At 52.5% G+C, this 20,528-nt stretch overlaps 1 protein-coding gene and 1 long non-coding RNA gene across 2 annotated transcripts in view; one reads left to right on the top strand and one right to left on the bottom strand.

Annotated features, from left to right (window-relative positions):
- Positions 1-1,920: 1,920 nt before the first annotated feature.
- LOC308657049 lies at positions 1,921-5,904 on the bottom strand. Its single transcript, XR_014023845.1, has 3 exons — positions 5,364-5,904; positions 4,734-5,120; positions 1,921-2,018 (listed from the first exon to the last, which is right to left on the bottom strand). It is a non-coding gene; the product is annotated as an uncharacterized lncRNA (long non-coding RNA).
- Positions 5,905-14,636: 8,732 nt separating this feature from the next.
- KAZN (kazrin, periplakin interacting protein) overlaps positions 14,637-20,528 on the top strand; it is a 346,502-nt gene continuing 340,610 nt past the window's right edge. Inside the window, exons 1-2 of the mRNA XM_081307588.1 lie at positions 14,637-14,654; positions 15,663-15,891. Of these exons, the coding sequence (XP_081163714.1) occupies positions 15,678-15,891 (214 nt within the window). The 5' untranslated portion in view covers positions 14,637-14,654; positions 15,663-15,677. The remainder of the gene's footprint in view (positions 14,655-15,662; positions 15,892-20,528) is intronic.

Raw genomic sequence — 20,528 nt, 5'->3', positions numbered from 1 at the left:
TCTTACTCCTCCCAGAAGCCCTGAAATACCGCGGCTGCTTTGAGCATCTGCCAGCCAGACACTCACTGGTTTTTCCTCTACTTCTCAGGCTCCTATACTTACTTCCTCTCATTGCCTCTGACCTCAGTGCTGGAGGGCTGCAGGCTTTTCCCTTCCCCATCCACGTGTGAGGAGAGCCCATCCATCCATGCCTCCGGCTGACACCTAGGTGCTTGACAAGTTTCCAAATCCCTATTTCCAGTTAAGACTCATTCTCCAAACCTCAAACTCCCATATCCAAGTGTCGGCTGAACGGCCCCATTTGGATGTCTCGCACGCATCTCGCATCCACCGCCCTCCCCATTCCATAAGTCAGTTTTCACCCTTCCGATATTTTAAACCCCAAACCTTCAAATCCTCCTGGGCTCCTCCTCTCACTACCTCCACCTGGTTCCATCTTAAATGTCTAGTGGGATCCACTGGCACCTGCACACTCTCCCCTCAACCCTACTTCTGACTGCCAGGCCTCCTCGTTCCTTGCTGGATGCAGCACTAGCTCCTGGGTGGCTTTTGTTTCACCCTCACTCTCACGGTCTTTCCTCACAGTAGCCCGGGAGCGTTCTAAAGCCTAAATATCTCATGCTGCCATTGCTTACAATGTTCAGTGTCTTCCATGTCACTCAAAATGGGAGCCAGACTCCTTGCAGGTCCTTACAGTCCCCATGCAGACCTGATCCAGTCCCATTTCTCTCTCTCCTAATCTCTTGCTCACTCATCACTCGCTCTGCCCCAGCCTCATAGCAGTCCTACAATTGCTCACACACTCAAGAACTCTCCCACCTCAGGGCCTTTGCACTGGCTGTAGCCTGTTACCAGGAACTTTATTTCTCTAGAAATCTACCTGGCTTTTTCCTTCTTGTGCTTGAGGTCTCAAGTTTCACTTTACTGGAGAAGCCAGAATCTCCAACCACCCTCTATAAAAAGGAGTCCTGATTTCATCCTCTTCTCCCTTTGCCTGGTTTCCTGTCCCCTTTCCCCCTGCAGTGGCACCTTGTACACACACATTTACACGCAGCCTTACCTGCCTCTCACCACCCAGACGAGTGTGTGAGCTCCTGGAGGTCAGGTGCTGTTTTTCCCTCCGTCATGTGCTAAGTGCTCAGTGCATACGTAGTCCCTGACTTACAATGGCTTGTCATAAGACTTTTTTGGTTTGATGATGGTGCAAAACTGTACCCCTACAAATGTTTGGCTTTTCATTTCATTTTCATTACAATATAAAATAAATGACATGGGATATTCAGTGCTCACCAAGAAATAGCCTAAGCTAGATAACTGTGCCCAACTGTGCGCTGAGGTAAGCGACCCAAGCACATGAGATAGGCCAGGCTCAGTGATGGTGTCCATCATGTCCACTGCAAAAAATGCATTTTGGACTTCTGATATTTTCAGCTTGCGATGGGTTTGTTGAGACATGACCCCATTGGAAATTGAGAACTGGCTCTTGTTAATATAAGTCACATCTTCCCTTGTTTGACAAACAGCAAAGCTGAAGCTCAGGGGGTGGCTGATTTGCCCAGAGTCACGTGGAGCTCATGTCTCCCAGACCAGCAGCACCCTCCTCCCGGCTCTGCTGGCTCCAGGCCCTCTGTGCCTCCCACGGCCCAGGGGCCCCGAGCGAAGCCCGGCTACTTTAAAGTGGGCATCCATTCCAGATGACTGCTTTTGAGCTAGATCCATCTTGGCGGGTCACTTCCTAGTTGCACCTCAGTCTCTGCCTCTGCAGGATGGGAGGGCTGGACGGGGACCACTGGGGACTGACACCTCCAGCTTAACCATTAGGGACGTGTCACTCCATCTCACAGACACCTAGATGTAGTCTCTGTTCCAAACAACAGTATGAGATGTTCCTTTACGAAGACTCCTTCCCGTACCTGGGTCAGGAGGACAGACTCTGGAACGTTCCATCTCTGAGCAGTGGTTCTTCTCAGCAGCCCCAGTGACCTTGGTCACAGGAAGGAGGTAGGAAGCACCCCCACCTAGATTTTGAAAAGAGATGTAAGACTCTTGCATTTTGAACTGGCCTCCAGTGTTTGTTTGTTTATTTGTTTAATCCTAAGAACTGTATTGACGAAAGGGAAAAAATTACACGGTTTTCATTTCATGGAGATGCATTACGTGAAGCTCAAAGAATCGATGACAGAGAGGACTCTATTCAAAAGCACGCTCTTAAAGGGGCACAGAACCAGGCCCCACCCCGCGTGCGTGCTGGGTGACTTGTCTCAGCCACTAGACTGTGGGCAGCAGCAGGACAGAGACGGCGTCCCTGCATCCCAGCACGTAACGCAGCTGCCTAGGAGCACACGTCCACACTATACAGCTTTAAACCCTTTAAAACTCATTTGATCTTCACAGCGTCCTCATGAGAGAGGCACTGTTCTGTATCTGGCCATTTCCCAGATGAGGAAACAGAGGCACTGAGAAGCCAAGCTCTTCACTTGAGGTCTCAGACCTGGTGGAGGTGAGGAGAGGCTTGTCCCCAGCAGTCGGGGTCCAAGGCCAGGCTGTGCCCTTGCCGGCAGACTCCCTGCCCTCCTCAGTGTGCCTAGGGGATGGCTGAGGTGGACAAAAATGTAGGACTGGCGCCCACTCTGTGCACAAGCCCCCAGGCCACCCAGGATCTAGTTCCCTACACTGGGAGGTTTGCTGGGGGGTGCTCCAGGGCGCACCCATGGAAGGGGTGAGGAAGTCAGGACCTGGGGGAGGGCAGAGCTGGCAGGAAGTGTGCACGGCCCCACGCCAAGAGGGAGCTCAGGAACTGGGACAGCCCTTCAGAGTGGTCCCTGGGCTTCTGTATCCAAGTCACGGGCCTTCGGGCCGGTCCCCAGGTGGTGGCAGAACTTTGGGTAAGGTGAGCCCTGCTCTGGCTGCAGGGGAGGGGGCAGTGCTGAGCCTGCAGCAGCTGGGTGTGTGCAGGGGCCCTGAAGAACTGGGCTGGGCAGCGCCGGGGTGTCCACCGACAGGACATGGGCTGAGCATCCTGCACAGAGGGCTGGCCCGATCCTCTCCCCGCCTGGAACCACTTTTGCCCGTTTCCCCGGCTTTGTGGTAGAATGAGCTGCAGCTTGGAGAAGCCCGGCAGCCTGCCTAAAGCTATCAGCCTGGCGCTGTGGCTGGGATCCAAGCCAGTGTGTGGCTGAACACCTGAATGGGCGGCCCTGGCCACTGTGCCTGCCCCTGCCCAGCCTGTAGGCCCAGCTCATCAGCTCCTTAGACGGGGGTGACGGGCATGGATATCCATTGCCTGGGTCTCCCTGGGGTTCCTTCTAAGTCACTCCCTGTCCTTTAGCATGGGGCCACCAGCTGGATTCCCTAGAGCCACAGGGATGGGCACAAATGCCTGGCCTGGTCCATCCGGGTCTCGGTGTCAGGCCCAGAGATAAGCCAAGTCCTCCCTGGGGACCGTGGCAGAGAGAAGCTCTGGCTTCCTCTGAGGAGGTGAAAGCAGAATGATGCGAGGCAGACGCTGCCAGTGGCCGCGTCGCCCAGCCCCCTGAGCTTGGAGAAAGGCCAGTTGCTCAGAAGAGAATGAGCACTGAGGTCCGTACACTGAAAAGGCTGATCAAGGGGCCAGATGGCACCGCTCCGGCTCCCAGACCTCCGGAGGCCAGAATTAGGCTCCCTGTTGCAGGAACAGAGATCCCCTGGGTCTAAGCCAGTGCGCGGTCAGCGTCTTTGGCTGGCTAGCAGGGCTGTGGGTGCCACTCGGTGCCATTCCCCCAGATCCCCATGTGAAGTACCCTAGACCGTGATTGCACTGGGTCTTTAAAGAGGTAATTAACTAAAGTGAGGTCATCTGCTTGGCCCCCCATCCAATCTGATTTATATGAAGTGATGTCCTTTAAAGAAGAGATTGGGATGTAGAGACACACACAGAGGTTGACGATAGAAGGGCACAGGGAAAAGACAGTCATTGACAAGGGAAGGATAGAAGGTTCCGGAGACACCAGTCTGCCAGCACCTTGACCTTGGACTTCCAGCCTCCAGAACGGTGGGAAAATTAACTTCTGTTGTTGGAGCCATCCAGTCTGTGATGCTTGGGGATGGCAGCCCCAGCAAAGAAACATGGTCACCCCTCAGTGTCCATGGGGAATGGGCCCCAGGACCCCCACACAGAGCAAAGCCTGCGGATGCTGGAAACCCTTCTATAAAATGGCATGGTGCTCGCACATGACCTGCACCCCCCTCCCCTATGGTCTGCGTCATCCCTAGGTTACTTATAACACCTCATACAGTGGACCTACTACATGAGGGTGGTTATACTGTATCGTTTAGGGAATTCAAGTTTCGCTTTTTGAAACTGGAGTTTGGTGTCTTTATCCCCCCTCCACCAATATTTTCAGTCTGCAGCTGCTGGAATCTGCAGATATGGACCCTTCAATGGGGAACCCTGGGATACCAAGGCCACTGCACAGACAGGAGAACACCCTGTCAAGGTGCGCTTCAGTCACCTGGTTTTCCTGGGTGCCAGCAGCTCAGAATCTCCACTGCTTACAGCAGCACCCCTTTCCCTCACTTTGGGTCTGTGCGTTGGCGAGCAGTGGTCGGCTCTGTCTGGGTTTTGCTGCAGCCTGTGGGTCTGGTTCAGGTCTGCTCCAGCTGAGCCCAGCGCGGCAGCCCCCTGGGGCCCTTCTCAGGGAAGATCCCAGAGCAGGAGAGGCCCCTCCAGAGGGAACCAGTAAAAGCTCACTCACCGTCCAGTGGCTGAGGCCGGTCACATGGCCGAGGCTGTCAGCAGCAGGGCAGGGAAGGGCTTTCCACCCAGCCCACTGGTTTCCCACAGCGAAGTCAGAGGGCAAAGGGCAAGAGCATAACACTGTGAGGAGGAGGGGTGAGGAACAGGGAGCCCTAATCCAATGAACCACAGAGGCTACGGGAGCTGGAAGGGACCAAGGACTCCTGAGGCAGCAGAATATCCAGGGCCACTGCACCCGTCAGCTGAGGTGTCGCGTGGCCCTGTCCCAGCGGGAAGGCCGGCTTCTGCTGCTCCATTACAGAGAGTTGCTAGCCCCAGCACCTTCTCAGAACGGCACACACCATCTCGAGGTGGTGGCTTCGTGTGCAGGGAAACCGGACCCTTCCTGGGAGATCAGAATCAATTTTAAATAGACACAGCTGTTCCCTAGCGGGACTGTTGGAAGGGAGAGGGATAGACGCTAGAGGAAATGTTTCACTTCTTTTTGTTTTAATTTGTTGAAATAACCAGAGGAGATTTTTAGAGGTTTGATTACTAATTTCTGGAAGAGTCGGTTGCTAAGTTTCCGATCCTTTTCGAGAAAAAGAAGTGTAAGATCAAAGGGAGACTTTGTAGAAGAGATTTTCACCTCATTTTGAATTTGGGAGACTTTTACAACAGAAGGATCAAAAGCAGAGCTAGTTTGGTTTTCTGATGGGCCCCTCCGATGGAGAAATCAAGTCCCACAGTTCAGTGCATCCAGCAGATGTTTACTGGATATCCCCCATGGTCATGCGCTCGCCTGGAAAAACATAAACAAATCATCATAACATCAAGCGCTGCCACTCTGTGTGGGGCCTGTGGGGTGAGTCCAGGTCCCTCCCTGGGTCTTGGTTTCTTCATTTGTAAAGCAAGTGTGTTTGATGAAGCAACAACCCTTGGTCCGTTCCAGACCCAGAATCCTGAAGTCCTCAAGCAGGGTGGTTTACTTTTTCACTTGCTGATAAATAAAATTAGAGGTGTGAATAAAGGGGAAGGGAAGCTGCTGAAGATAGAAGGACAAGGACAGTGAATGGGGCGGTTCCAGGTTCCTCCCAGAGGTAAAGCTAAGAGTCCATGCTGGGTGCAGTGGTGCAGGCCTGTAATCCCAGGGACTCAGGCGGCTGAGACAGGAGATCCAAGTGGAGGTCAGCCTCTGTAACTTAGCAAGACCCTAAACAACAGAGACCTTGTCTCAAAATTTAAAAAGTAAGTTAAAAGGACTGAGGATAGAGCTCAGTGATAAAACTCCCCTGGGTTCTATTCCCAGTGCCAAAAAAAAAAAAAAAAAAAAAAAAACCAGGAGCAGGAAGTTGATCATTACATTTGTGTTCATTATTGCACCCGGATTCCTGGAGAAAGGTCCCTTGCTCCAGTGCCATTCTCAGGCCAGGTATGTATGAATCCAGCCTTTACCACCCTGTTCCATTCCACAGTATCCACACCAAGCTCAGGTGTAAGAAGCTGAGGCAGAATAGAGGTAAAGAGGGGGCCACTGGACCTGAGTCACCTCATCAGTGGGGTATGACCTTGGGTAGTAAACTCACCTTCCCGAGCCTCAGTTCTCCAATCTGAAAGATGGGGATGATACCAGTAGCTTCTTCCTGATGTCATTAGATATTATCACTGGGTCAGAAGTAAGAAGCCACTAAAATCATTGCTGTCTGTCATTACCGTAGTCCCGCTTCTGAACGCCTTCAAGCCAAAGTTGGTTTTGCCTCTACCAGCTTGTTTAGCCTCTCCTTCCTCAAGAAAACTGAGAAAGGATTCATGTTGTCATTGGGATTCAGCGAACATAGTGTTCTCCACGTAAAGGTGTCCACAGATTTATGAAAGCATGTTACTTTGAATTAAAACAATAAAGAGATCTTAAAGCTGGAGTTTCCATTCACCGTGGCGCCCTCTGAGTGAGAAAGGTGAGAATCCAACAGGCGAGTGCTACCTTCTATGGTTTCCAAAGGGAAGGCAGACCTTGAGCTCCGGGGTGCACCTCTGAGCCCCAGCCCTGGAACAGAGCTGCCCTCGCCTCTGGAAAGGAGCGCATTTGTAGCTAATTTGCACAAAGGTGCCCCATGCGCTAGCGGAGGCCCAGACAGCCCGTCTTTGGGGAGACACTTAAGTCCCCACTTTGGTTTGATGCCTCCTAACGAACGACAGAATGGGAACCCAGATCTGTCTGTCTTTCCTTCCCCAAAGCTGCAGAGGCAACTCAGGCTCCCCACACTTCCCCAAGCTGCGAGGCTCTTTGCTTTGTCAAGAGGCTCTGCCAGACTCCCTGGGGGCCCCGCCTGGCGGGCGGGGAAGAGCACAGCTCTTCTTCCAGACAGTTCCACTGCTTGGACATAGGACAGCTGTCTCAGAGCTGGAGAGAAGCATCCAGTGGTCTGGGGGGGGGGGGCAGGTGTGGGGCTGGGGACGCAGGGGGCAGATGGCAGAAAATGCGTCTTGGAGAGGAAAGGGACCCGTCCCCTTCCTGTCGTCTCAGCCCCACCTGCCCTCTGTGAAACCAAACCTCCCACGTGTTTATTTCTCAAAAGCCAGAAGACTGACAGCTTGCTGTTCTTCAGCAAAGGGCTCAGAACGCTGTCTTGGATCCAGGATGGCTGAGGTGCCACATAATGACACCCCTGGGAACCACGATCCCTCCTGAACCACAGGTGCCTGCGACCTTGGCCCTGTGGCTCCAAGTATCAGTTACAAATTCCCTAAATCCCCCCAGTATCAAATAAGACAAGTAAATACATAAAAGGGTGATCAATGAAGTTAAATATGACAGCTTCACGCTTTCCCAGCCAGAGTCACAGTGTCCCACTGAGTCATGTGTGCAGGTCATTCTGACTCTCGGGGGGCAGATGGCTTCAAGTTCAGTCCTTCAGGCCACTGGGTTAGACAGTCTTCACCATTTGGCACCTGACTGTGAAGAGTTTAGAGTGAGTGCAAGGGGCAGAATCCAGGGGAGATCCCTGTCACTGCTGCTTCAAACTCCTAAAAAAGAGGGTCACCTTGCCAGACCCCTCCGTAAGGATCTTGGTGGGTGCATAAGCTAGTGTCCCCCCGGGAGGTCTTGAGTGAGAGTCACATTGTTCTTTGTGACCTTTTAGGGGTGGAGGCACTTGTTCTGGAGAGGGTGGGAAAAAGGAAGGAACTAGAGGGAAGAAGCAGCTCCAGAGAGAGCCTGGGCGGGTTGGTGGGGGCGTGAGTAGCACCAAGCCCAAAACTCACCTACAAAGGATATCCATCATCCAGCCAAATAAGTGAACGAGGAAGAGCAAAATGTGGCAATAAATCCCCATGTTTGGGAAACTTGGCTCCATACCAAATCTGAGGCACTTAATGTTTAGAGACAGTCCCAGTCGCTTCCCCAGCCCCCCACGACGTGGAAAGCAACTTTTATTAGCAGCAAGAAAAAAACTGAATTAAGTATTGGAAGCCACTGGGATGCCATTCTGTGAGCCAAAAGAACTAATCACCAAATGGGCCCCCAGAGACAGGAAGAGCAAGTGCACCGGTCACAGATCACAAAGAGCAGCTCCCTCCCCTGCCCTTGTGCTGGGGACGAAGGGCATGCAGTTGGGGGACCCCAGGGCTCTTTGCAGCAGCATCGTGGAGAGGAGCTGCATTTGTGTATTAAAGGGGGAGCCGGGAAAGAAGAGTGGGGCCGGGCGAGTGTGAGCAACCTCACGGCCTTGCGTGTCCTCCCGAGGGTGACCTCAGTGCTGGGAGAATTCAGGCTGAGCTGGCAGAAATCGGCGGACAAGCACAGTGGCGGACCTTAATGGAAGCTGCGGTACAACTCTCCATGTCCCCTCGCAGGGTCGTCGCGGGTCTCTTAGTCTTCTCTCTCTCTGCGGTTGATAAGATCTATGGGTTCTTTCCAGGTACCAGGCCCTCTGCCAAGGGCTTCCTGGGCACTGCCTCATCGAATTCCTCGACAGGCCTAGGTCAGCGGTCATATTCCATTTTGCTAATGAGAAGCTTGAGGCCCAGAGGAGTTAAGCAGCTCATCCGCGTCACAGAGCTGGTCCGCGGCAGGGCTGGGACTGGACTGGATGTGTGACTCACCCCAGAGCCTATGCCTTGAAGCTGAGGAGGACTGTGGCCACTGGGATCCCTCTGTTACCCTTGTCCCACCCACAGGCTGGAGGGACACTCGTCAGGTGGGATATGAAAACTGACCTCGTGTGCCAGAGGCTGGGAGACTGGACCTAACCTTCTTGGTTATGTAGGGACAACCTCTCAGAGATCTCTGGAACCTGGAAAACAAAATGGCGCCCAGCCCAGGGAGCTACCCAGGCAGGAGTGGGCAGGGAGAAACCTGTGTGCTGACCAGTTCATTAGAGGTGCAGTGATGGCTCTCTGCAGGTGGAAATACTTGTCTCAGGGTTTTAGATTTTATTTGGCCATCGCTGTTTGTCCACCGCCACACACAGAGCCTGTGACAGAGCCCAGGCCACCGTACATATTCTTCCACAAGCTGCACCCCACACCCAATAAGAAACACAGAAATCAGAAAGCCAAACAACGGTCAAAGAGAAAAAAAAGGACACTTCTGTCAAGAAATAGACTCTTTAAGTCTATATGCTTACGACGTGCTTAAGCCCACGGTTGGTCTACTGTATGTTTAACATTTATCTCTTTCATGCAGAGGAGCCCTGGAATTAGAGTGATTATCAAAGGCCTGTTGGCAAACGGAAACTCTGCAGGAGAAGCCTGTGGTTAGGTCCACGCACAGGAGGGATGCACTGGCCAACCCAGCCTTAGTGAGAGATGGCTGGGGAGGCCGTGTCAGTGGACACACTAACAACTCTGTCGCGTGTCCACACGGGGTGTGTGTGTGTGTGTGTGTGTGTGTTGGGCACCTGCCTAGGTACATTTCCCATCTCGGCTGCAGGCTGGAGCCCCATAACCCTGTCTCCTGCTTCTGTCCCTCCCTCTTGGCCCCTTTGTTCCATAATTGTGGTCCTGCGGTGGCTGATGGGGAGGGAGTGCAGCTGCTGGGGTTCTGCCGCCTGCGCACCCCTTTCTCTGCCCCTCCCCCTGCTAGTCTTCCCACCCACAGCACCGTCCTGGCTGCGTCCTGGCTGCGCCTGACTTGGAGATGCGTCGCCCTTTCCCCCAGAGCACATGTTAAAACCCACTCAGCCAAAGTAAACCGTGTAGATGTACAAGAGATCCATCTCCTAGATTGGCCGGGCTTAGCATGTGACAATGTGAATAAACACAGCATCCATCTGCAGGAGGGAGGGGATTCCCCAAGGACTCTTGGGTGGAGGGGGTGGGGGAGACGCAGGATGGATGGAATCCGGAGGAGAAAGAGCAGGGAGCCCTGGCAGCCCTCCTGAGCCCTGCAAGGATCCTGGCATGTACGGGGTTTTGCACTGGCACCTGGTGAACCCCTGCCCTGGGCACCTAGAGCTATGAGTCTCAAACTTCCCATGCATCAGGTTCCCCCTGGGCAGTGTGTTGCAAATGCCTGTACCCATGCTGGGCACCTCCAGGGATTCTGATTGGCCAGGAGGGGCGCCTGGGCTTAGGTATTCCATATCAGAGGGCTTCATCCTGACTTTGAGAAACACTGGATTTATCCTACAGTTCAGAGATGTGCTCACAGAGCCTGGCGAAGGACACTATTTGCAGGAGGTGGCCTTTAAAGTTGTAAGCCTGGACCACATCTGCAGGTGTTCCGGGGCCCCTCGGGCAGCCACACGCCAGTTCTAAGAAGTGTCAGGGGTCCCCATCACAGCTCCTGGTTCCCCATTGCGGCTGGCTTCTCACAGCCTCCCTTTCCCACCTGTCCCACGCGAGGGTTCCTGGAGGCCACTGGTCATCACTCAGCCTTACAGAGGGTGAGGTGCTGGGAGGTGAATGTCCCCTCCAGTTTTAGAGCCAGGCAGAAGTGATGTCCCGGAATCCAAGGAAACCTGGGCCGCATGCGGGGATATCCAAGGAAGCCTGGTCCTCAGCTCATCTGCTCAGCAAGGACGCGTGGAGCCCTGTGGGGTCAGAGGTGGAAGGACACGCGGGCAGCGTGCGGTGCTCAGAAACCTGGGTTAAGACTAAGGTGCCCGAAGCAGATTCCAGTACCCTCTCCACTCAGTGGGATTGTTTGGAGAATAAAATAAGAAGAGAGCTGTGAAAGTACTTTGCAAATTAAGATGTGACTGGAATTCCTGGGGAAGACCGAGAATGAGGAGGGTTTTAATGAGAGAAGAAAGAATATTCATGGATTGGGAGTTGTGGGGTGTGGGGGAGATGAGTGTGCTCGGTCCACCACGAACTCTGGGGGAGGCATCAATGGCACATGAGTCCGTGGAAGCAGAAAGACAGGACCAAGCCCACCCTCCTGGGGCTCCGGGTCCAGCTGGTGGGTGCGTGTGGTGGGGGACTCTGCAGTTTTAGCAGGACGTTTTGTTGCATGCAATAGAAGGAATCAAATTAGCCTAAGTAAAGGGCATTTATTCCTGGAAATTCCATGAAATCCAACACAAAGCAGAATAAGCAGGATTGCCTCCAGGACCTCAGTAAGTGGAGCTTAAAGACCTTCACCCTAGAGAGCCAAACTCAGGGTGATATCTTTTAAATCCTCCAGTGTATACAGTATGACAAATTAGCAAATAAATAAAGCAGATCAATGGTGGTATATGCTATGAAGTAGGTCAATGTCGAGTGTTAAATCTAGGGGATGAAAAGGAGTCAGATGCAGAGAGCTAGGAGAGACCATTCTAGGCAAAGGTAAGAGAAAAAAGAAAGATGGAGAGAGACCCTGAGGTCAGAAAGAATTAAAGAGGAAAGAATTTAGTGAGGAGGGGGCGTGGCCAAGAGCAAGGGGCGTGGCCAAGAGCGAGATTTTACAAAATGCTCAGGTAAGGCTTGGTGGGCACAGGTGGGCATGGCACAGTGGGTTTATGCTGCTCAGAAAGATCAGGCACTCGGCAAATACCAGCAGAGGCTGGTGACCGTACCTGGGTCTTGGATGGCATTTGGGTAGTCAGGAATGATAACAGGTGACAGTGAGTAAAGGGAGGCAGGTTCCAATGTAGCAGATCCATCTTCTGGCTGGTTTTTGCCTCCGTTTGTTTTATGTTGCTGTAGCAGAATCTGCAGGCTCAATGATTTATCCTTTAAAAAAGAAATTTATTTCTCTTAGTTCTGGAGGCTGGGAAATCCAGGATCAGCATGCTGGCATCTGGAGAGGGCCTTCCTGCTGATTAAGATGACAGGGACATCACATGGTGGGACACAGCAGGCAGGCGTGAGAGCTCAGGTCCCTTTTCCTCTAACCCCACCTCATGACCCCGTCTAACCCTGGCCACCTCCCAGTGGCCTCCCCTCCAAATGCTATCAGCACACGACTTTGGGGATCACATTTCCAACACATGGACTTTGGTGGACAGATCATGGTGGTTCTTCACCTCAGCTTACTGGGGTGTGTGGGGGTTTGAGTTTAGGAACATACAGAAAGGAAGACCCTGAACTAGAACCCACGGTCCTGTCCAGTTCTTGTAGCTGTGGACCCCGAAGAGATTAACAGAGTTGTGGGTGACAGCGAACCCTCTCTCTCTCTCTCTCTCTCTCTCTCTCTCTCTCTCTCTCTCTCTCTCTCTCTCAAGCTCATGTGTCTCCCAAGAAATGGCAAGCCAGTGCATACCAACCCCCAACACACTCACCCAGGCAAGGGGCTCGCAAACAGGGCCTTAGGCAGGTGGCAGAGGACACAGGCTCTGGGCAGTTGCTGTTTGAGATCTCCCAGGCCCAAGCACTGCCCAGGCCCAGGGTAAGAAAGGTAGGCCAGGAGCCATTTGGATTTAAACCAAGTTGATCCTGAGAGGGTAACGGATCTCAGGGGGTGATAATAAAGAGAGACATGAGGAGAAAGTCCTCTTTTCATGTTTAGGGGGAAAAAATCTCACAATGAATCAATAAAAAATATGGGGGGGGGGAGTCAAAAAATAAAATTCTTTAAAATCCTAGGAGGCACCCCAGGAATTTCTAAAGCAAGTTTATTGAAATCTCAGTGAGGGGAGAAGGGCCCAGGAAATAAATCTTTGCTTTCTTTCCTCCTCGTTAGATTTCTTTTCTTTTTCCCCTGGTTTGGTTTGTTTTGAGTTGATGATTGGGGTGTGTGGGATTAATCTCACTGAAGAGGAAAATGAGTAACACTTGGTCAGTTTGTTGACAGCACAAACATGCTCACTCACAGGCTCACACACAGACTCACACCCAGACACACGTGGAGCTTGCCAAGGGCTGGTGGAAAGGCTGTGAGAAGGGAGGGCAGGAAAGACCCAGCTGCCCCCTCTCCTGCCCAGAAGTTCCCAGGAAGCCAGAGAGGCACATGGAAGCAGGTACGTTACCCTTCCTTCTGACGCATGCCGTACCAGAGGTGACAACTTGGGATCAACCACCTTAATGTGGACCTTTTGATGGCATTTAGTATATTCACGGTACTGGGTGACTATCACCTCTTGTCTAGTTCCAAAATATTTTACCGCCCCTAAATAACCTACAAAGCAGTTAGTAATGTATTAACAGGTTATTAATGAGTTAATAATTTATTAATGACCTATTAAGCAATTAATAAAGTATTAATAGCCCACTTTTCTCCCCCAACCCAAAGCCTCTGGAAGACACCCACCTCTCCTCTGTCTCCATGGACTTGCCCATTGTGGGTATTTCATGTCCATGGAATCTGACAATAAGTGACATTTGTGTTAGGCTGCTTTCACCTAACAGTGTCCTCAAGTTCCATTCATATTGTGGCACACTTTAGTCCTTTTCATGGCTGAATAATATTTCATCATAAGTATGAAACAATTGTCCATTGATGGCCATTTGGGTCATTTCTGCCTTCTGGCTGTGGTGAGTAGTGCTGCTCTGAGCATACATGTCATTCGTGACATTCCTGACATTTTTGTCTGGATATCTGTTTTCAGCTCTTCTGGACACATACCCAGGGGCATATTTGCTAGGTCTTATGTAATTCTATGTTTAACTTTTTGGGGAACCCCCATGTTTTCCACAGTGGCCGAACCATGACTTCTGTCCTTTGAAGATCCACAGAATGCTGTGGTTTTGATGCTCCCCTGCAACCCAAAGGTCTTCAAAGAATTGAACCACGCAGTGCCAGGAGCCATGGTTGGTCCATTTGGTCAGAACTTGTGCTAACGAGGCAAAGGTTGGTCAGTGGCTCATTTCCCACACTGACCAGTTAGTTAGCTGAGCAGGGCAGACATTGGACAACTGTGCCTCCTGTTTCATATGCCACCATCTCATACTGTTCTGCCCTCTTGCAGAAGGTTGTTGGTGGCCACAGGGTGGGGCAAGAGTGGTTACTGGTTCCACCTAAAAGGAATAAAAATCCTAGCAGTCAAGGTCTCCTGGAGGCACAGTGGGACTACCTGGAGTCAGATGCTCACTTACCTCATTCACCTGATTTCTGTGGGTCCCTTTAGTAAATTGCTTACTTCTGCCTAGAGCCTCAGTTTCCTCTAAGAGGAGAATAATAATCTTTAGTCAAAGAGATAACAAAGCATAAAAAAGCACATTCATTCTTTTCCTGGCTTGGTTCTTAGGGGTTTTCATGCCATTGGGTCTGAAGGGTGGGTGCCCTGGTCTTATGCAAGATCCCCCCTTCCCCCCCCCCCCGTTGGTTTCTGAAAACGCTCTTCGTCCCCAGGGGGCTGAGCAGGAATGGTGGTGGCCCACTGTCGGCTGGGGACCTGCACTGGCGGCTTTAAGTTGCCCTATTTGCATGGAATGAAGCTTGCTATGGTAACAAAGTCTGGTGGCTGGAATCCAGGGCCCCAGTGAAAAAATGCGAAGCCTGCGCTCTGGGAAAGAGGAGTCGGGAGGGGCCTCTCAGATAAGGTTACCTCAGTTCGTCGGTGGCCGAGAGGAGACGGTGGGTAAACTGAGGCCGCGGGGCGCATCACTCCTCGGCATAGGAGGAGAAGCCCACCCCCGACGCCCTCCCGTCCTCCCTCCCATCCTCACCGCTCTCCCCGCCAATTCTCAGCCCAGCTAAGAAGCTCTGGACCGGCTGGAGCAGCGCCCTCCACCTGGGGGGCACCAGCCGGGTGGGGGCTGTGGAGAGGCCGCAGCTCCACCGGCCCGGGCCAGGGAAGCATCGCACTCCTTCCGGGGGTTGACAGCGCAGGTCGGCGGCGGGGCGGGGGCGGAGGTGAGTGGCACTCGGGCCACCAGCTCAGCTCCCCCCGATTTAGGGAACCCGCAAAGCAAGAACTCCGCTCCTGAGCTCGCGCGAGCTCCCTCCAGCTCCCCTCCGGGGCCCCTCTTCCGCGCACCCCTCTCTCCTGAGCACCTACCGCCTCCCGAGCCCCAGCCGGGCGCGGGGCAGTCGTCCGCGGGGCGGGGCTGCCCACCGCTGCGGGGAGGGGACAGAGGACCGACCTCGGCTTAGGCGCCCCCACCCTCGCCTGGGGCGCCTCCTGGGCCCCCTCGGGGGCGCGGCCCGCCTCCCGCATTCCCTGGGGGTGTGTCCCGAGGTGGGGGGCGCCGAAGACGGAGGGTGCCCCCAGCCCCCGGCCCAGGCCCCCTCCCGAGCGGGCGAATGGTAGGCTCCGGCTGAAGAGTGCCTGGCGGCGCGCGGTGTCCTCTGCGCGCAGCTCGCGGCGCCCGCCCGCCGGGGTCTCGGCGATCGCTGCTCCTCCTCCTCCTTCTCCTCCTCTTTCTCCTCCTCCTCCTCCTCCCCCCGCCGCCTCGCCACCGCCGCGGCTCGAGCTGGAGGCGCCGCTGTCATTCCTGCGCCGGAGGAGCCGGCGCTGCCGGTGCCTGGGGGTCGGGGCGCAGGGTAGCCGGGCCGCGGGGGACCCAACAGGTAGAGCCGGGGGTGCCCGGCCGCGCGCCCCCCGCGCATCATGCAGCTCTTTGTCACCTCTCTCGCCCCCAGGCCAAAATCCTGAGCATGATGGAAGACAATAAGCAGCTCGCGCTCCGCATCGATGGGGCGGTCCAGTCGGCCAGCCAGGAGGTGACCAACCTGCGAGCGGAACTCACGGCCACCAACCGGAGACTGGCGGAACTGAGCGGCGGCGGCGGCGGCCCCGGCCCGGGCCCGGCAGCCGCGACCAGCGCCTCGGCGGCGGCGAACATGGAGAACCACCAGCTCGGCGCGCAAGGTAGGGATCGCCCGGCGCCCGGGCGGAGGCGAGGCCAGCGAGCACGCTGGCCCGGAGGTGGCCGGGGACTCGGCGCCCCCCATGCCCGGGCGAAATCGCTTTGCATTGTGCTGGTAACCCTTTCCGCCCGGCGGTGGTCACCGCTGCTCTGGAGCTGGGAGTTGCAGGCTGCTGTCATTAAGGAAACCCCTTGTGCACGGGGGTCACACGGTCCCACCGGCCGGCCAGCCTGAGCGAGGTGCAGCCGGCAGGTCCTTCCGGCAGTAGAGTGCCTTCTCCTTGGTACATGGCCCCCAGCTCTGTGGCAAACTTTTCACGCCCCCATCCCTGCGGCAGGGGTGAATGCCTTCGTTCCCCCCAGCTCCAAAGGCTGCTTCCTTTGGAATGACTCCCAGAGGGAGCTGGGGCTCTGCCGCCTTGTTCAGGGTGGAGGATTGGAGTAATGTGCACTTTTCTCCACGGATGCCAAATCTCTTGTCTCAATTGCATCTGGACTTTATTTTCTCCCCATTTGCGATCGCGCAGGCAGTGGAATATATCAAGGAACAGTAGATGCTTTGCTCTGCTTGGAGTTTAAATTTCCAGTAAGTGCACACGCCGAGAGCACTTCCCAGGGGAAAATCTGGACCTCAATGGTTGAGTGATGGGCCCTGGGGGAAACCAAGGCTCACATGGTAGATTGCAGGGAGCCCCTGTTTGGAAGGACTGTCTGCAGTTTAGAGGAAGGGGGAAAGACAGCTGGTCTGTGTTGACATTGATAGAGAGGAGGCTCTGAAACCCCCTGCAGGGGTTAAAGGTGAAGGAGGCCTCCCTCAAATGTACTGTCTGGTTTCTGTGAATTGGAAAGTAAAAAGGTAAGCAGGTAATCCTTTTCAGGACCCCCCCCCCCCCCAATTGCCCTTTAAGAAACTGGTGATGAATATCATTTGAATTGTAAACTAAACAGCTGAAATTCAGAACTGGACAGAAAAGAAATCTCCAGTTCATGAGGGCCACTTATATAAATATGTCATTTGATGGAGTACAGGGTACCAATTGCTCAGAGGCTCCAAATGATTTTCTGGTTCTGTTATTTCAACAGCTTCTCCTAAGTGTGGAGAGACGGTCTGTTTTCATGTGGACGCCTTCTCTCTTCTCTCTCTCTCTCCCCCCCACCCCCACTTCCTGAGAAGGTATGGTGTGCTTTGTGAAGTGCAATGCAGAGCCTGAAATGACAGTTTTGTTTGGAATTCTAAGTCAGATCTTAACTTGCTACTTCAGAGCCTGTTAGAAGTGTTTAAGAATGGGGAAATAATTTGGTAACAAAGTAGCCATGACATCATGGTGGGAAGATGCCTGTTGCCTGCACGGTTTTCAAGGTTGATACCTGGTTGTTCTTGTCATTTATCCCTCCTTCTGTCATTGTGTGTAGAAGAACATTCTCACTGGGACCTGGGAAAAAAATGGGAGAGACAGACTGTAAGATAAGACTTAAGAAGGGACTCTTCTAACATTAAAGAAAGAGCTAAGAACTGGCATTTTGTAAGAATCAAAAGCCATAGCAAGGGACCCTGAACAATGCTGGTGAATTTCCCACCATCTCTTCTTTTCTCAGCCAAGGAAAAGTTAAGTGGCTTTTTATCTGCGGACTGGATTTAGCTGCAGACGGGGCGTGCTGAGAGAGTCGGGCAACACTGATGCGTGCACACACCAGCCTGGACCTCGCCGCGCTGGCCGCTGTTAAAATGCTGTAGTGGAGCAACAGGGGCTGTTTTCTTTTTCTTTTTCCCACAAAAATGCACAAGGCTGTGGAGATGGAAACAGCTTTTGGATCTCTTGATATGAAGTAAAAACACACAAACCCAGCACTACCCGCCTGCGCTCCCCGCACCCTGCCCCTGTCAGTGGCTGGAAGAAGGAGGGCTTCCATTACTCAGCTTTCTGCCGCAGGTAGTTCTCAGAACCTTTAAGGGAACTTAGTGGTTTTATAATTAAAAAAGAAAAATGTTAAAGGTTTTAACTCAATTGTTGGCCATGTATTCATTTAAATTGATATGAATTTATACCGATGTGAGGGTCGAATAGAAAACAAGCGCAATGTCAACTCAGAGAGGCCTCTGGTACCCATCTAGAGCAACAGTACCCCGACTCCATACTTTTTGCATTATTGAGCCTTTCTGGGTTTTGGGTTTGTTTGCTTGATTTCCTGGCCTCGGGCTAGCACAATACCTTCAGCAGAGTTGTTCTGGTAGTTTCTTCTGCTCTGGCTTTTATGTTCCTAAGGGGAAGTGTGGAGTTCTTACAAGTTAATTTTCAAGTGTGCTTGACTGCCTTCCTCCTGCTTCTTCCTAACATACCTCCAGGGAGGCTCACAGAAGCCCAGCAGCGCCCGGCTCTCCGGACTGTTCTTCCCAATTAGAGTTATTCTTGTGTTTTGGTTTTGTCAGTGTTGGTGCCGTTCGGTGGGCCATTGAGTTATCACTTTTCAAATCAAGGTTTTGGGTGAAATGAGTATCTTCCAAAATACAACTATATAAGTCATCTTTTAACTAAAGGACATTATGCACCTATTAGATGCATGTTAATGTTCCTTTACTAATATTAGCACAAATGGTTAGGGGAAAGAGTCACCTCTGGCTTTCGAAATTTTTGTTGTTGTTTAAAAAAAAATTTCTAAATGAATGAAGCCCCGTCATCAACCCATCTGCGCATGTTTTGTTCCAGTGGTGACAACTGGTGTCGCCTTGCAATACGGAAAACTCAGGTTTTCCTAGAGGGTTAATGCAGCGTGTCATTTAAACAAAATATTAACTTGGTTGGTACCCTCTGTGAGCTGGCATGGTTGCTATGTAACAGAATCTAGAAAGCGACTGCTGAAAATCTGGGCTTTCGGCACTTCTCAGGATCTTCTTTCGGAATCTGTGTTGAAAGAACGCCTGGCAGCCGGCCCATCTCCCTCTCCCCGCTGCAACTGGGTTGGATAATCCCTAATGAGGACGCTGGCATACAGCGCCGGGGGCATCCGTGCAGGGTGGCACATTTCACAGCCCCGGAGGCCACCTCTTGGGTTGGAGGGGTCACAACTGCTTTTGACAGGTGGACAGAAGGAAGGCTTGGAAAAAAACAGCCCAGCGATTGTTCCAATTCATCTTGTCATGGGTAGCCAGAGAAAGGATTTGTTGAAAGTAACATTTCTAAGCTGTTTTCCTTAGCGGAACATCCCTGGGAAAATGTGTTTAAAATGCTTGCTGTTCTTTGAGGGGGAAACATAGTTTGTTTCTTTGAAAATGTTTTAGCTGATGAATGACTAATATTAGATTCAATTGGTTGCTTTGCTATGCATAGAATGAAGCAATTAAGCACCAGTAATACCCAATTCAAATAGGTATTAACTGTATATAACATAAAATGCTATGCCCAGTAGGATGTATGCATACTGCCATTAATTTATTGTTTTCTAAAGGAAATAATTGAATTAATATAGCAAGGGGGGTGCGTGCCGAGAGCCTCTTTCTTTGGCAATGAGGATTTCCTGTCTACTGAGCTTATTCAAATGGGGAGGGGGAGAGGGTTGTTTTTCCTATACCTTTGTAAATTTCCATAACTATATGCAAATTTTATTTTTCTCCCCAGATGTTAAAATAGGCCATTACTTAAGGTCTGGCTGCTCTTATCTACCATCACTACAATGCCGGCGACTCCTTGGTGAAGTACAAATCCCCTCTGGAGTGACTTGAATGTGTGAGGAGTCTACCAAGATGCTAGACGCTGTTGCTTTGTAAAATAAGTTCTGTCCCTCGCTGTTCCCTTCCCAATTCATCCTGCCTCTGCTCTTGTTTGTCGGTTCTTCTAAGGGGGGGGGGGATTTTTTCAGATGGCAGAGAGGTGGGACGAAACGTGACAGGGTCTCAGGGGCCCCCTCTGGCATTTGCTTGGGTCACAGAGCCCCAGCCCCACCCCCTGCCAGGCACACGTCTCGGTTTTCCAGGCAGGAAAATGGGCTGCAGGTGTCTCTTCTTAACCTGGCAGGTCCTCATGAGCGAGGGCTTCAAAGTTCTTCCTGAAAATCACTGTGCATGGACACAGAGATTACTCACAGATCGGTACAGTGTGGTTGGAATTAGTTATCGATTGGCGATTATTCACTATCTTTCCAGTGTCTACGGAAATGCCTTCAGAGGATCCCTGAAGTGAAGTTTCTGGTTCTGGTTGGTTTCGTGCTTCTGCCTTTGGTTTTCTGATTTTCTGCAGTTTTCTAGAACTTCTTTGCTGACCCCCAGAAGTCTTAGCTACTCTGCTTTGGGGACTTCCTGGATGCCAGCGAGTTGGCGGCCATGGGCTTGGCAGGTGGGATCTGGAACTCCACTTGCTGACCCTGAGAGACCCACGGAGCCCAGGAGGTTGGGCTTGGGGTCTTGGCTACATTGACAGCATGCTGTGTGTCTGTCTGTCTGTCTGTCTGACTGTCTCTGTGTAAATATGTATCCCTGGGTTACAGAGCTGAGGAAAGTGAAATCAACATGGACCCTTTTCAGCCCCTTGCCAGGACTGGCCTGTGGGAACATCCGTCTGTGGCTTCACCCCCTCTCCCATGGGCCAGGCAAGAAGAGAGCCCCTTCTGCCGGTTAAGCCCAGAAAAATGGGTTTTTAAGCCATCC

The sequence above is a fragment of the Spermophilus citellus genome (genome assembly GCF_964194105.1).
Source record: "Spermophilus citellus genome assembly, chromosome: 9".
NCBI lineage: Eukaryota > Metazoa > Chordata > Mammalia > Rodentia > Sciuridae > Spermophilus > Spermophilus citellus.
Note: the sequence above shows the minus strand (reverse complement) of the source record. Positions and strands in the feature narration are given on the sequence as shown.